Below are 14,513 nucleotides of genomic sequence, written 5' to 3' on the forward strand. Positions count from 1 at the left end.
GCTGGTGCCCCCCCCCCCCCCCCGCATAACGTACAATCCTAAGAAACTCCTTTCTCCTCCCCTCTGGTAGAGGTCAGGGGACATTAAGCCTAAGTTTATCCATCCCCAGGGTCGCGGGTGACGCCGGCACCATCACGCTGCGCTGTAAGGACCTGCGAGTGCTGCAGCTGGACATAGAGGGCGTGGAAGCGACGCTGGACATTGCCCGCTCCATTGAGGTACGCCAGGGGTGCACCAGGGGCACTTAAGCTACCCTATCCCGTAACAAGGGAACTCAGCATCCAGTGTTATCCCGGAGCATAGCTAATGGCAAGGGGATGCAGGGTGGTCTGGAGTGCGTGGAGAGGCGGGAGCTGCGGAGCGGAGGGCTGGATTCCGACCTTTCCCAGATCCCTTGCCTTCGTTCCCCAGGCGCTGTCCTCCCTGGAATCGGTCATCACCTCCTTTCCGTTCTTCTACCGTCCCAAGGGCTTGAGACTGGGCGAAGCCTGGCACTTCCACCCACCCGAACGTTACTACAAGCGAGTAGCTCGCGAGGTCGGCGCGGTCGTGGGGGCCTGGGGATGTGGGAGAGCCGGGTCTGGAAGGGGCGCGGGGTCAGGGCACTCACTGGGTGCCCTAGACCTGGTCTTCGCCCCTCCCTGTGCCGCAGACCAGAGCGTGGCGGCTGAGCGAGGCGAACGAGGACTTCAGCTTGTGCCCCAGTTACCCCCGCGCTGTGATCGTGCCTCGCGCCGTGGACGACGATGCCCTGGCGCTCAGCGCCCGCTTCCGCCACGGAGGCCGCTTCCCTGTGCTCAGCTACTACCACGCTCCCAGCGGAACCGTGAGCCCCACCCCTCCCCAGACCCAGAGCCCTCCGCTAGGACCCTCTGCGTCCCTTCTTGGCTCTTCTCTGCACTGGCCGGCCTGTTGGTTGCCCGGCTGCGGCCCGGGCTCCAGCCCTATTCTGGCCCCGCCCACTCGGCTCAACCCTGCCTTCATCGATTCTGACCCCGCCCCTCTCCCTGGTTTCCGAGTCTCGCCAATCTCTGGCCCCACCTCCGGCTGGTCTGGGCCCCCTGAAGCCTTGTCCCTCTTTTGTCAACCCATGACCCGCCCACGTTCTACCCAGAGGGTCCCTCCCCCCTCTGGCCACAACCCACCCAGACCCGGTCCGACGCCCCCAGGGCTCCTGAGCTAACCTCCCCCCGCCCCCGCCCCAGACAGCTCTAGACGCGCTCCAGTGTGTAAACCCGGCCTAGGGATCCCCTGAGCAAGTCCCTGAACCGGGGCCGGGTGGGTACAGTTTCCGAGCTGAGTCCCTGTCCGCAGGTGCTGCTGCGTTCCAGCCAGCCCCTGACCGGGCCCCAGAAGCGGCGTTGCGCTGACGACGAGGAGCTGCTGCGAGCTGTGCTGGCGGGGGCTCGCCCGGGGGCCCGGGGCTTCATCGTGGACACGCGCTCGGCCCAGGCCGCCAAACAGGCCCGCATGACTGGCGGCGGCACCGAGGCCAAGGCCGCCTACCCGGGCTGGAAACGGCTGCACCGGCCCCTGGAGAGGTAAGGGGTCTTCCCATCCTCTCCTAGGTTCTTTCGTGCAGGACTCTTCATGGATGGGGGCAGGGGGAGGGCTGTCTTCTAGGAACTTCCAGGACTGTTAGGTCTTTCCTGGTAGCCATCCTGCCAGGTTGGCATGTCCCCACTGACAGAGCTCATTCCTCTCTAGGCACCCCAACTCTGCCTGGGTAGAAAAAGCACTTCTTTACATTGAACTGAAATTTCTCTTCCAGGAACAACCACACACACACACACACACACACACACACACACACACACACACACACACTGCACTGGTCCCAGCCCTGCCCTTGAGGGCTGTACCCGCACGGTCGTTATCTGCTCCCTCTGTCTCCAGGAGCTGGTAGAACCAAGAGAAGGTCCTGAGGGATTTTTGTGCTTTGAGAGTGGACTGCTCCCCTATCCAGAATACAAAACTCTGTTTATTCATTGATTCGGCTAACATTGACCCAGCACAGAGGCTGAGACGGTGGCCAGCCCAGACACAGTTGGAAGATCAGCAGTAAATGGGCAATTAGAATTCAGTGTGATAAGTAGCAGCACAGAAGAGGCGCCCCTCTCTTAGAATAGGTCATCCTAAGAAAGCTTCCCTGAGAAAAGGATGCTTTAGCTGAGACCTGAAAGAGAGGAGTAAGTCAGAGGATGAGAGGACATGCCAGGTGAAGGCACTGCAGGTGTGCAGGAGCAGGGAGCCTAGTCATTTGTTCTGTTTTGGAACTGCAAGCACTTCAGTGAGGTGGGAGTGAGGAGTGTGAGGTGGAGGCAGGGAAAGAGAGGGAGGTAGAGAGGCTAAAGGGATGACAGTGGCCAGAGCAAAGGTCTTGAATGCCATGATTATGAGCTCAGAGCTTATCCTAAAGGCAGTGGGGAGCCACTGAAGGCTTTTAAACAAGCCTGAAAAAGTCTCAGTTAGATTTTCTGGCAGGAGGTTACTGGTGATCTAGAGCAGAACAGTTCCTGGGAAGTAGGAGCAGATACCAGAATCTCAGGAGTATCGTGTTTCTCTTGTCAGACTGGTTCTCCCCAGGGGGTACTGTGTTGCTCCCATCAGACTAGGGTACATCAAGGGTACTGTGACACCTTCATCAAATTGGGGTTTCCCAGGGCATTCTGTTTCTCCAGGGGGCTACGTGACCCCTCCCCAGGCATTGCTATTCCCCAACAGACTAGGTCTCCCCAAAGGGTCTTAGGTCTCCTCCACCAAATTGGGGAATCCTCAAGATTGGGGAAACATTTCCATCAGATTAGGTGGGCTCTCCAAAGGGCCCTGTGTCCCTCTTGTCAGATGGGCTCCTCTGAGGGCTCTATGTCTCCCTCACTGGTCTGGAGCATTTGTTCCTAGGCTATGCTCACCACAGCTTGGGCTGGAGAAGGGATGACCAGACTCCCACTTGTGCAGGGGGCGGCCCTTACAGGAGAGCTTCGTGCGCCTGGTGGAAGCCTGTGGGGACCCGGAGCAGAGCATGGACCGCTGGCTTAGTCGACTAGATGGCTGCCGCTGGCTGTCACATGTGAAGGAGGCACTAAGCACAGCCTGCCTAGCAGCCCAGGGCATGGAGTGGTAAGTCCCCCCCCCACCGCCGCCCTACAAGACAGAGAAGAGGGCAGAGTGGGCAGGGCTCTCAATGTCTGGGCACAAAACCACATCTCAGTAAGCAAGTACAGGTTTCAAATGGGCCCTTTCTATTCCTGGCCTGGCCACCCCAGGCAGGGAAGGACAGGCCACTGTTGATAGCCCTGGGCCCACAGGGAAGGGGCCTGCATCCTGGTGCATGGGGCCGAAGGCACGGACAGCACCCTGCTAGTGACTTCACTGGCCCAACTCATCCTAGACCCCTTGAGCCGAACCATGGCTGGATTCCAGGAACTGATAGAGCGAGAGTGGATCCAGGTAAGTGGCTGCCCAGCCCAGCCCAGCCCTCCATCCAGAATCCCCACTTCCTTGTGCCCATCGCTCTGCCCCCTCCCCAGGCCGGCCACCCCTTCCAGCTGCGCTGTGCTCACTCGGCCTTCTCCCACACCCGCCCCAAGCACGAGGCACCCATCTTTCTCCTCTTCCTGGACTGCGTGTGGCAGCTGGGCCGCCAGTTCCCGCTGTCGCTGGAGTTTGGGGAGGGGATGCTGTTGGCGCTGTTTGATCACTCCTATGCCTCCCCTTTCGGCACCTTCCTCTGCAACAGTGAAAAGGAGAGGTGAGCTAAGGGGATGTCAAGGTGGGTCAGAGGGCAGGCACAGGACAGGGGTGGGTACCTGCTGCATTGGCAGCCTACTTTCTTAGAAGACATCTTCGGGAATTTGCTGGTGGACCGTGGTTAGGACTCGGCGCTTTCACTGCTGGGGCCCGGTACCACTTCCCTGGTCGGGGAACTAAGATCCCACAAGCCAAGGCGCAGCCAAAAAAAAAAGACATCTTTCCCTTTCAAACGAGTTTCTCTCTTAGAAAAACTCCGAGTGTCCTCTCCTCTCCTACCTCCAGAGCTCACACTTCCCCCTAACTTCTGCAAAGCCAGAAATAAATGGGTCCATGGCCAATCCTTCAGACCTACCCCCAACTCTGTCCATAGCCAAGAACAAGTGCACTTCTAGCTTAAAAACAAGGACTGAGGGGGAAAGTTGCTGCCAAAATCATTTCTGGGGCTCTCTACCACTTTGCAGGGTTGATTCTAGTGAAGCAATAGAGGTTGAATGCTGAGTCAAATTGTTTGGGCTCAAATTCTGGCTTCACCACTCACCTGCTGGGTGATCAAAAGCAACCCTGAATCTGTTTCATCAGGAGCAAGCAAAGGATCATAATAGTCACAATAGCCTAGAGGTGGGGTGGAGGCATGTGTGAGGATTAGCTGAGTTAAAGCATGGAAAGTGCTTAGCACAGTGCCTGGCACACAGTGGGCACACGAGTGGTAGTTTTTATTATTTGGTTGGCTTGTTGCATATGCCGCCAATGAGCTCTCATTAGCCATCTTTCTCTCATCAGACTGAGATGAGGGGAGGGAGGGTTCACTCCTAAGAAGGTAGAGCTCATATTTAGTTATCTTTTGTTGCCCAGTGGCCTCCTCTCCACCATGTTGTTTTCACTAACTCTGCTTATCATCCAGGTTAGAAACTTATTTTTACCTCACTTTCCCCCATCCTTCATATTTAGCTTTTCTTCTAAGAATTTATTTTTTTTAAATATTTATTTGGTTGCGCCAGGTCTTAGTTGCGGCTCACCAGCTCCTTAGTTGCAGCATGTGAACTCTTTAGTTATGGCATGTATGTGGGATCTAGTTCCCTGACCAAGGATCGAACCTGGGCCCCCTGCATTGAGAGCATGGAGTCCTAACCATTGCGCCACCAGGGAAGTCCCTCTACTAAGAATTTCTTAGCTTAGTCCTTTCCTGTCCAAGGCCCCTCCTACTACCCTAATCCAGACTTTCCTTTCCACGTGGACCACTGGAACAGCTTCCTCACTGCTCTTATTATCTCCACTTTCATCCTTTTTTTAACTCATCAGTCTAGACCTATCAATATTCACCTTGGGCCCTTTCCCACTTTCTTGCTTTTGTTCCTGCAGTTCCCCCTCCTAAGTATTTCCATGTTTTTGCACACCTGATGAACTTCTGCTGCTAGACCCAGCTCAAATGGCACTCTTAATTAGCCTTCCCTGATCCTTTCAAAGCAAAGCTAAGCAGAACTCCTTAAAAACTAGGACTTTGTCTTGTTCCTGCTTTATTGTAGTGCCCAGTTCAGGATGTGACTCGCAGTAACATCTGCGGGAGAGGGTATCACTGCCCTGGGGGAGCTGTCACCCTACTAACCAGGGCCCTCACCCAGAGTCCCAGAGGGCATAGCTGAGTCTGGAAGCTCACTCTCTCACCCCCTCCAGATGCCTGTGTGAAGTGAGAACTCGAACACACTCCTTGTGGTCTGGGCTCAATCAGCCAAAAGAGCAACGAAAACTCCGGAACCCGCTCTACGTCCCCAATCCCTTGGCCATCTGGCCCTCTGTGGAGCCCCAGAGCCTGCGACTGTGGCAAGGTGACCCCCTGTCCCTCCTCCTCCCTGGGGGAGTTCTCCCCTCTGCTCAGCTTCCTTACCTGTACTCCTCCTCTTCCTCAGGCCTGTTTCTGCGCTGGACCCATCCACCTGAGCCTTCAGAGGTAGCATGGGAGAAGGTGTGGCAAATAGCAACAGATCAGGAGAAGACAGAAGGCTCTCAGCCAACAGATTCAGCCTCTGAGCCCCAACCCTAAGTACTGGTCCTTGGATGGTGGTTGAGATGTTCCTGAAACCTCCAGGCCCCTCAGCACCTCTGGACCTTGAATGACGGTGCCTGCAACCCAGCCTAGCCCATAATACTGAAGTTCCATGTTTGAAGTATCCAAAGTGTAGGGGGAAGGTCCAAATAATAAAGGTATCCATGATTGGTATGAGCTTGCTGGGGCATCACTGAGAAGGGAAAGTGATGAAACTGACGAAATTTCAGACGAGAAACCATTTATTTCCAAACTAATTTATTTCTCAGAGTCCAAAGCCTTCTGTGAACCTGGCCCATATGGAGATCCGGCTTCTTTTTGTGGTGTGTGCGTGTGTTGTGTGTGTCCACGCCGTGCGGCATGTGGGATCTTAGTTCCCCGACCAGGGATGGAACCCATGCCCCGTGCAGTGGAAGCTTGGAGTCCTAATCACTGGATAGCCAGGGAATTCCCAGAGATCCGGCTTCTTAAGCCTCAAACTCAAATTCAAAGTACTGTGGGTCGAAGTAGTGGATGCGGACATAACCATCTTCTCCGCCGCTGCTGTAGCTGGAAAGAGACAGGCAGGGCCCCGTCAGAGGCCTGCCCTGGGGGAGGCAGACCTAGGGGGCAGGGCATGGGAAAGGGGCAGAGGCGGGCAGACCAGGGCTGAGCTCATCTCCCTTCACTGGGCCCTACCTCTTGCCATCAGGATGGAAGGCAACACTGTTGATAGGTCCAAAGTGACCCTTGACTCTTCCAAACTCTTCTTCAAAGGCCAAGTGGAAGAACCTGGAGGAGAGAGCGGGGTGGGAAGTGACAGTTCATTCATTTTCCATCTCCTTCCAAAACATGTCGAGAGGTACCACTCCCCAAACACAAACTGTAAAGTGGGGAAACTGGGAAAAGGGGAAATGAATGTGAACAGAACAAGACAAAGTTGGGGGAAGATTGGACCCAAACGTCTTCCTTACTATGTGCTGGGCAGTGCTCTAAGAGCTTAACAACTATTAAGTCATTTATTTAATCTGCACAGTTTTATGAGGTAGGTATATTATCATTGTCCTCATTATACAGTCAAGGGTAATTGGGCACAGAGAACTACAGTGATGTGTAGAGCTTCAGAGCGAGCCCAAGAGTTCAAGCTCTTAACTGCTATATTATACACTTGTCACAGGAGGGCCACAAATCTGGCTGCACTTCCTAGCAGCCAATGAATTAAAGAAATTCTCTTCAGTTATATGGTTTGTGTCCATCATGAAAGACATTTCATGAAGTTTCAGTTTGGAAGAGCTCCTTCCCCCTTTACCTGGCCTCGAACTTGCCAATCCTGGTGGAAGTGGTGGTTACATCCATTGCTTCCTGACCACCGCCCAGCACCACCTGAAGGGAAGAAGAAACTCTAGACAGGCCCAAAGGGCAGGCAAATCCATTTTCTGTTTTTTTCCCCCCACCCCATAAGCCTTTAATTATCTCCCACATCAGACTAGGAATATATTAAGGGTAAGGAACAAACATCCTTCAGCCACCTCCTACCCTGTCCCCTGGGGCTTCCCAATCATTCAGCCTTGTTGCTGCTCTGAGAATCTCCTCTCTGCCTGACACCATTTTTCCCCAGAGATCTTTTCTTAATTGCTAGACAGACAACTAGATCCTGGAAACATTCTGAGGCTTTAGCAAGAAGCTCGGGTGGGGTCCCTTACATGGTCATAGTTGGGAGAGAGGGCAGCTGAGTTGACGGGACGTTCTGTCCGGAAAGTCTTCTGGTGTTCAAGGGTTGTGGAGTCAAAGAGCTAGAGAGAGAAGGCAGGGAAGAAATCTGTAAAAGGAGCCTTCTTGGGGGGAAGTCGAGGGCCAGGCTGGAGGGTGGGATCAGCCCCACCAGACCCCTTGCCCGGGCTCACCTTGGCTGTGTTGTCCTTGGATGCAGTGACAAACATGGTCATGTCCCTGGATAACTGGATGTCATTGATCTGCCGGGAGTGCTCCTTAACAGTCACCAATACCTCCCCAGACTGCAAAAGGAAGAAGAGTGAGGCTCTGACCAACCTGATCCTCACTACCCCACTGCTCAGCCAGGGTTCTGGACTGTTTCTTGTCCCATGAAGGGGAGGGGTCTGGGAGGGGTCTGCCTCAGTGTCCCCTGAGTCAACATTTACTCCCACTCCCAAGCCCAAACTGGCCCAAGTGTGCTGGTTTCGCAAACACTGCTAGTCTACCTAGGAAAACACACACTTATGGTGACAAATCTACAGACCTATTAATTAATCATCATGTAACAGCAGAGAAGTTTCCGTTTAATCCTTCCAACAAATATTTATGGAATGGCTACTATATGCCAAGCGTTGTGCTAAGCACTTAACAACACCTATTTCCTTTAATCCTCACACAATCCTATGAAGTAGTATTTTAACAGAAATTTTAAAAGGAAGAAACTAAGGTTCAGAGAGGTGGTGTGACTGGAGATCCTAAAACCAGTAAGAGGCAGAATCCGCTCGCATCTCCTTCCCTCGTAGGGTCTTGGTCACAGTTCACGAGGACCACTGCTGGTCCATCCTTTTCTTAGGTCTTTTCAAAAGGCTGTCTAGGGGCTTCCCTGGTGGCGCAGTGGTTGCGCGTCCGCCTGCCGACCATCCTTTCCTTAGGTCTTTTCAAAAGGCCGTCTCATCTCCTGATTTCCCTTCCCACTAAAAGAACCTGCTAGACTATGTAGTACAGAGTTTTAGAGTCTGCCCTTAAAAGTACTTCTCTGTGGGAGTTCCCTGGCAGTCCAGTGGTTAGGATTCTGCGCTTTCACTGCCAAGGGCCCGGGTTCAATCCCTGGTCAAGGAACTAAGATCCTGCAAGCCAAGCAGCGTGGCCAAAAACAAACAAACAAAACTTCTCTGTGCCTCAATTTCTCTATCTAGAAAACAAGATTATTAAAAGCCCTGAGGGGGGACTTCCCTGGTGGCCCAGTGGTTAAGAATCTGCCTGCCAATGCAGGGGACAAGAGTTCGAGCCCTAGTCCAGGAAGATCCCACATGCCTTGGAGCAATTAAGCTTGTGCGCCACAACTACTGAGCCTGCACTCTAGAGCCCACAAGTCACAACTAATGAGCCCACGTGCCACAACTACCGAAGCCCAAGTGCCTAGAGCCCATGCTCCACAACAAACAGAAGCCACCGCAATGAGAAGCCCACGCACCACAACGAAGAGTAGCCCCCGCTCTCCACAGCTAGAGAAAGCCCATGTCGAAAACCCGACGCGGCCAAAAAAAAAAAAAAAAAAAAGCGCCCCCAGGGGTAATTCCCTGGCGGTCCAGTGGTTAGGACTTGGCCTCTCACTGGCATTCTCACTTAGTTCCCTGGTCCGGGAACTAAGATCCCACAAGCTGCATGGCGTGGCCAAAAAAAAAAAAAGCCCTCAGGGTCACTGTAAGGATACTGGGACTTGGTCTTACTTGACTTTGAATGACAGGCACCTGGCCAGGTGCTGTGTAAACATTTGTTAGATGATTAAAAGGCCTCAAGCATTGGGCCTCAAACAGAGACCCTCAGAAGACTGTCATTTCCTTTCCTGAGTTACTTTCACCTATTCTGAGGGAAGAATGTATTTCTGTTTCCTCCATTAATTTGGACACATGGTAGGGAGGTATCCGGCTCTTACATTTCAGGGAACAAGTACCAGCTTTGCAGTCAGGCCTACCTGGGGGCACAGATCAGCTCACTGTTTGCTATCATCAAGCGTTATTTATGTCTTTGCCCTTGGTTCCCATTCCCTTCCTGCAGGTGGGCCTGGTACTTTAGTGGACCACAGTCAGTGCTTGTTGAGTGACTGGCTAACCTTTATGGTATTATAGTCCAGTATTCTTCAGAAACCCAGGCACCCACATCTGAAATCTGAGACAGCCTGGACTTTACCCTTTTCCTAACCCTCCATCTCATCAGTCACCTCTGAATGTCTCCTGACTGTCAGGTAGTCCACATCCCTATGACTACTGCCTAGTTTATGTCCATTCTCCAAACTAGCCTGCGAGAGAGTTTTCTAAAGAGAAAACCTGATCATCCATAACCATTTGAAGATTCCCTCCTACCTAAGGGAAAATTACAACTCCTTTGTCTCCTGACCTGTAAACTATCTAGTCCTGGTCCCTCTCTTCTGGCTTGAAGCTCCATTTATTCTTCACAGATTAATGTACATGCCACCTCCTCCGTGACAGAGGGCACTTTCTGTACTTGGCTGAGACCTCTGTGGTGGCAAAACTCACAATCTGACCCATGTGCTAGCTGTTTGCCAGTCTGTCTCCCCCGGGGCAGGGCCCATGTCTGATTCACTTCTTTGTCCTCAGAGCCTAGCATGGGGCCTGGCACTCAGTAGTGGCAGGAGAATGCTTAACTGTGATCATTAGTAACATATCCTGAGTACTCTATGACAAGTTTTTCAAACACCTGATGTCATCTGATCCTTGAAACATCTTACAGATAAATAGGCTCCGTGAAGTTATGTAATACGCCCAAGATCACATAATGAGAAAGGGGTGAAATCTGTATGTGAATCCAGCTCTCTTAACCAATGGGCTTATCCTGCCTCTCACAGAGAATCATTCTGATGGGCTTAGGCCTCACCCACCCCCTTACCTTGGCGCTATACTGGTTGAGCTCTCCGCCCTCGTGGCCTGCAATGATGCACTCGCCAAGGGGTCCCCAAACAGCACTGGTGATCTTGGAGTCGTTGCAAGGGATCTTCATGTAGGGTTCGTTGTTGTCTGTGTGGGGCAGCAGATGTCAGGCCCTGGGCTCTGGAGTCGAGCCCTTCACGTCAACCCTAGTCCTGAGCCCCAGCACCGGCTCACCAATCTGGCTCGGATCCCGCAGGTCGAAGAAGCTCACAAAGCACTGGTAGCCCATCTGCTTGTCTGTGGAGAACATGATGATGTTGCCCCCGAAGTCAAAGCCACAGGTCCGGACTGCTGAATTGGTCTTGAGTAGGGCCAGCTGCTTCCCTGGAGACAGGCAGAGTGTGGGCTAGCCCTTGCCCACTGCAGGGAGGACTCTCTCTACACTTGCCTATTGGGACTTCCCTCGTGGCACAGAGGGTAAGACTCAGCGCTCCCAATGCAGGGGGCCCGGGTTCGATCCCTGATCAGGGAACTAGATCCCACATGCATGCTGCAACTAAGAGTTCGTATGCCACAACTAAGGAGCCCACGTGCTGCAACTAAGGAGCTGGTGTAACCAAATAAATATTTTTAAAAAGCAAAACAAACAAAAAAATACACTTGCCTATTGTCACGTTGCACTGTTTCTCCTGCACTACTGACTCTAGTGCCCTCCCCCGCTTTTTTCCTCACTGCTGTGCTTTGGCTCAAGTCTTTTAACTTCTCCCCACAGTCCCTCCTCAGACACCTGCCACTGTGGCACTCACAGTGGACTGCATTCTATCTGTCTCTGCCTCAGAATGCACTCTTCCACAGCAAAGTCCTGCTCTAATTTCTCTGTGTGTCCCCAGTGCCCAGCAAAGACCTGGAAGAGATCTGGATTACCAGTAAATATTTACTAAATGGAGCGGCTTAATAGGCTCCCCTGTCTTCTGTCTGTTCCTCCAATGCTCCCCACTGCTATCTGGGCTTGCTAAAGCTAAACACCCTCTTCCCTGCTCAGGGATCTCCACGGCATGCCAAATCCTACAGAACAAAGCCACGCTCCTGAGTTTGCATTCAAGGCCTGTTCTGGCCCTAGCCTGCCTCAGCTTCCCCACTGCTGTCTATTTCATCCCCCAAGAAGCACGAACTCCTGCCAGATCAGATGGCTTGGATATGACACTTGCCCTGCTTTCATTCCTGCATGTTCCAGAGCGATGACCTCTTTCTCATCGTTCAAGCCCCAGGTCATATGACATTTACTTTGGGAAACCTTCCCAGGCTGTTTCCACCCCCATTCCAGGCATTCAGTTGCCCCCCTCCGGCCTTCCACAGTGCTCTTTGCTTCCTCTAACATGGCTTATGTCTCACTGTATGCCTCTTTTCTCCTCTGTCTTCTTTATTTTCTTGTCTGTCTCTTTTTCCATAGACTAAGAACCATCTCTGGATTTATCTCTATTTCCCCAGAACCTGTTCACCTCAACAAGGTGAACAGGTTCTGAGGAAACCTGTAGGTCCTCACTGTTTGCTGTAAAAGTGAAGGATCCAGGCTTACCTGTTTCACAGTCCCAGAGACGACAGCTGTTGTCAGCTGAGCCGGTGAGGACATGCTTGGTGTCCCCTGAAGAGGGTGTTAAGAAGCATGACAGAGTTACCTGAGCCCTTGTCCTCTTGGAAGGCCAATTGAATCACCTCCCTGTTCAGCACCAGAGAGCCTTCCTTCTTCTCTCATCCTAACCTCCTCATCCAGAACTGGAACTTGTCCTAAATGCTCCCCCAACCAATGAACAGACCAAGGAGGTAGGTAGCATCATTCTCTAGACCCACAAGAGCAACCCAAACTCCCAACTCCAAGTCAGCAGCCTCTCCATTGCTGGCAGACCCTGGGAGCACAGACTCAGCGCAAAGACAAGGATACAGTCAGCGTCCACACACCACACAGCTCCGGTATGGCCCATATAGGTGCCCAGCCTCTCACCATTCACAGAGTACCATACATTGACAATCTGGAGGAGTCAATGACAATATGACAGGATGATAGGCATCTCAGGCAGAGCAACGGCCTCCTATTTTGCCCCAGGAGCCCCCAGCAGCCTCTACCCAGGCCAGATTCTGCCCTCTCCTGTTCATCTCTTGGGAAACAGCAGGTTGCTGGTAAAAAGACCAAATCCTGGATTCTCCTCCTTCCCGCAAGTAAGCAGCAAGGGAGTCAGAAGGCTTGCAAAAAGTCTCCATTTGCCACTATACCAGCCCTTTCCCAGACTCCTAAACCCTCAGAAAAATAAAAGGTCAAGTCAGGTGCCAGCCTCGCAAAACAGTAGCTTTGGTGTTCTGTCCAAATGGGAGCAGTTGGCAGTAGGGAAGCCTGGGTTCCCATCCCTGCTCTGCTACTATCTCACTGTATTATCTCAAAATTAGTGCTTCTGGGCTTTCCTGGTGGCGCAGTGGTTAGGAATCCGCCTGCCAGTGCAGGGGACACGGGTTCGTGCCCCGGTCCGGGAAGATCCCACATGCCGCGGAGCGCCTAGGCCCGTGAGCCACACCTACTGAGCGTGCGCGTCTGGAGCCTGTGCTCTGCGACGGGAGAGGCTGCGACAGTGAGAGGCCAGCGCACCGCGATGAAGAGTGGCCCCCCCCTCGCCGCAACTGGAGAAAACCCTCGCACAGAAACGAAGACCCAACACAGCCAAAAATAAATATAAAATAAATAAATAAATATTTTAAAAAATTGTGCTTCACCCCTCTGAACTTCAGTTTTCCCATCTGTAAAATGGTCAGGACAGTCACGCCTTCTTCAAAGGGTAGCTCCAATAAAATACTGTCTAAGGAATTTAAAATATAAGTGACTAACATTAATTAGGCACTCACACACACTAAGCGCCTTACTTGAATAATCTCATTAATCTTAAAGACAACCCCAGAAAGAAGCACTATTACTACCCATATTTTTGTAAAAAAGGACACTTTTAAGTTTATAAAGGTTAAACGACATGCTCAAAGTCACACTGCTAGTGAACGCAGCACTCAGGATTCAAATCAGGTCTGTTTGGTTTCAGAGCCCTCACTTTTAGCCACTCGAGTTAACTCCCTCCATATGGAGGTGCCTCAAAAGGCAGTACTGTGAGGGGCTGTTTGCAGTCAGTGAGCGGCAGGAAAGGGCTGACTGAAATGATACCAGGGACATCTTAATTAAGGCCTCTGTGTCCCTCGCCACCCAAGGATCAACTTTCCCTTTCTTCAGGTGGTCTGTTCCCCTATCCTTGTAGAATAGTATTTTTTTGTGTTTTGTTTGTTTGTTTGTTTTGTTTTTGCGGTACGCGGGCCTCTCACTGCTGTGGCCTCTCCCGTTGCGGAGCACAGGCTCCGGACGCGCAGGCTCAGCGGCCATGGCTCACGGGCCCAGCCGCTCCGCGGCATGTGGGATCCTCCCGGACCGGGACACGAACCCGTGTACCCTGCATCGGCAGGCGGACTCTCAACCACTGCGCCACCAGGGAAGCCCTAGAATAGTTTTGTTCTTCCCCAGAATGGTCTCCTCTCCGCTCCCTGAGCAAGCTGACCCTCGTCCCCCTTCCCTTCCACAAGGTCCCTTGCTTTTCTTCTCCCCGGCTAGTCCTTCCTTCTACCAACAACTGAGTCCTTTCCCACCTCTCCAGATTTAATGTTCTCGCCCGCCAAATCCCGGGATGGTCTCTCCCTACTTCTCAGAATGGGGCGCTCTTTGGGTTCTCTCTCGCGGCAAAACTGGCCTGTCCACCCTTCGCCCCGGCAGAATGAACTCGCCCCCTCCCGGGCCCCCTCCGCACTGTCCCGGCGGCCCGCCCTCCGGCCGACGCTCACAGGGTCCTTGGCCACCGTGAAGAGGAGGTCTCCCTCGCGGTTGTACTTAATCTGCGTAATGGACCGTTCATGGCCCTGCAGCAGGATCGGCTTCTGTGGGGACGGACAGGACGGGAGTGTCAGCGCCCAGAATCGGCCCCGGCCCGGACCCCCCAGGGCAACAACTGTAACTCATGGGAACTCACCATGCCGGCGGTGACGCGAGGAAAAACGCAACGCGAGCAGAACCGGAAGAGGCTTTGGCACCACTTCCGGATTACGGGTATCCGCCCCTTCGT

The 14,513-nt window shown here is 52.9% G+C and overlaps 2 protein-coding genes across 2 annotated transcripts in view; one reads left to right on the forward strand and one right to left on the reverse strand.

Annotated features, from left to right (window-relative positions):
• LOC102974564 (myotubularin-related protein 9-like) overlaps positions 1–5,968 on the forward strand; it is a 6,481-nt gene extending 513 nt beyond the window's left edge. The window contains exons 2-10 of the mRNA XM_024125614.3: positions 110–218; positions 412–537; positions 653–826; positions 1,315–1,541; positions 2,959–3,120; positions 3,309–3,450; positions 3,531–3,751; positions 5,425–5,576; positions 5,658–5,968. Coding sequence (XP_023981382.1) covers positions 110–218; positions 412–537; positions 653–826; positions 1,315–1,541; positions 2,959–3,120; positions 3,309–3,450; positions 3,531–3,751; positions 5,425–5,576; positions 5,658–5,791 — 1,447 coding nt within the window. The 3' untranslated portion in view covers positions 5,792–5,968. The remainder of the gene's footprint in view (positions 1–109; positions 219–411; positions 538–652; positions 827–1,314; positions 1,542–2,958; positions 3,121–3,308; positions 3,451–3,530; positions 3,752–5,424; positions 5,577–5,657) is intronic.
• An 86-nt stretch (positions 5,969–6,054) lies between these two features.
• Positions 6,055–14,482, reverse strand: EIF3I (eukaryotic translation initiation factor 3 subunit I). Its single transcript, XM_007125100.4, has 11 exons — positions 14,421–14,482; positions 14,236–14,328; positions 12,314–12,401; positions 11,951–12,016; positions 10,609–10,758; positions 10,394–10,521; positions 7,678–7,788; positions 7,477–7,566; positions 7,083–7,156; positions 6,473–6,565; positions 6,055–6,343 (listed from the first exon to the last, which is right to left on the reverse strand). The coding sequence occupies exons 1-11, from the start codon at positions 14,421–14,423 to the stop codon at positions 6,262–6,264; spliced, it is 978 nt and encodes a 325-aa protein (XP_007125162.1). The 5' UTR covers positions 14,424–14,482; the 3' UTR covers positions 6,055–6,261.
• Positions 14,483–14,513: the final 31 nt, after the last annotated feature.

The sequence above is a fragment of the Physeter macrocephalus genome, unplaced genomic scaffold, assembly GCF_002837175.3.
Source record: "Physeter macrocephalus isolate SW-GA unplaced genomic scaffold, ASM283717v5 random_222, whole genome shotgun sequence".
NCBI classification, from domain to species: domain Eukaryota; kingdom Metazoa; phylum Chordata; class Mammalia; order Artiodactyla; family Physeteridae; genus Physeter; species Physeter macrocephalus.

Excerpts from the sequence above, each read along its gene's own strand:
- EIF3I (XM_007125100.4), bottom strand. Across the intron at positions 10,759-11,950 it reads TCTCTGGGACTGTGAAACAG|GGAAGCAGCTGGCCCTACTC; the intron begins GTAAGCCTGGAT and ends GCCTGTCTCCAG. Across the intron at positions 7,157-7,476 it reads TCTCTCCCAACTATGACCAT|GTGGTGCTGGGCGGTGGTCA; the intron begins GTAAGGGACCCC and ends TCTTCCCTTCAG.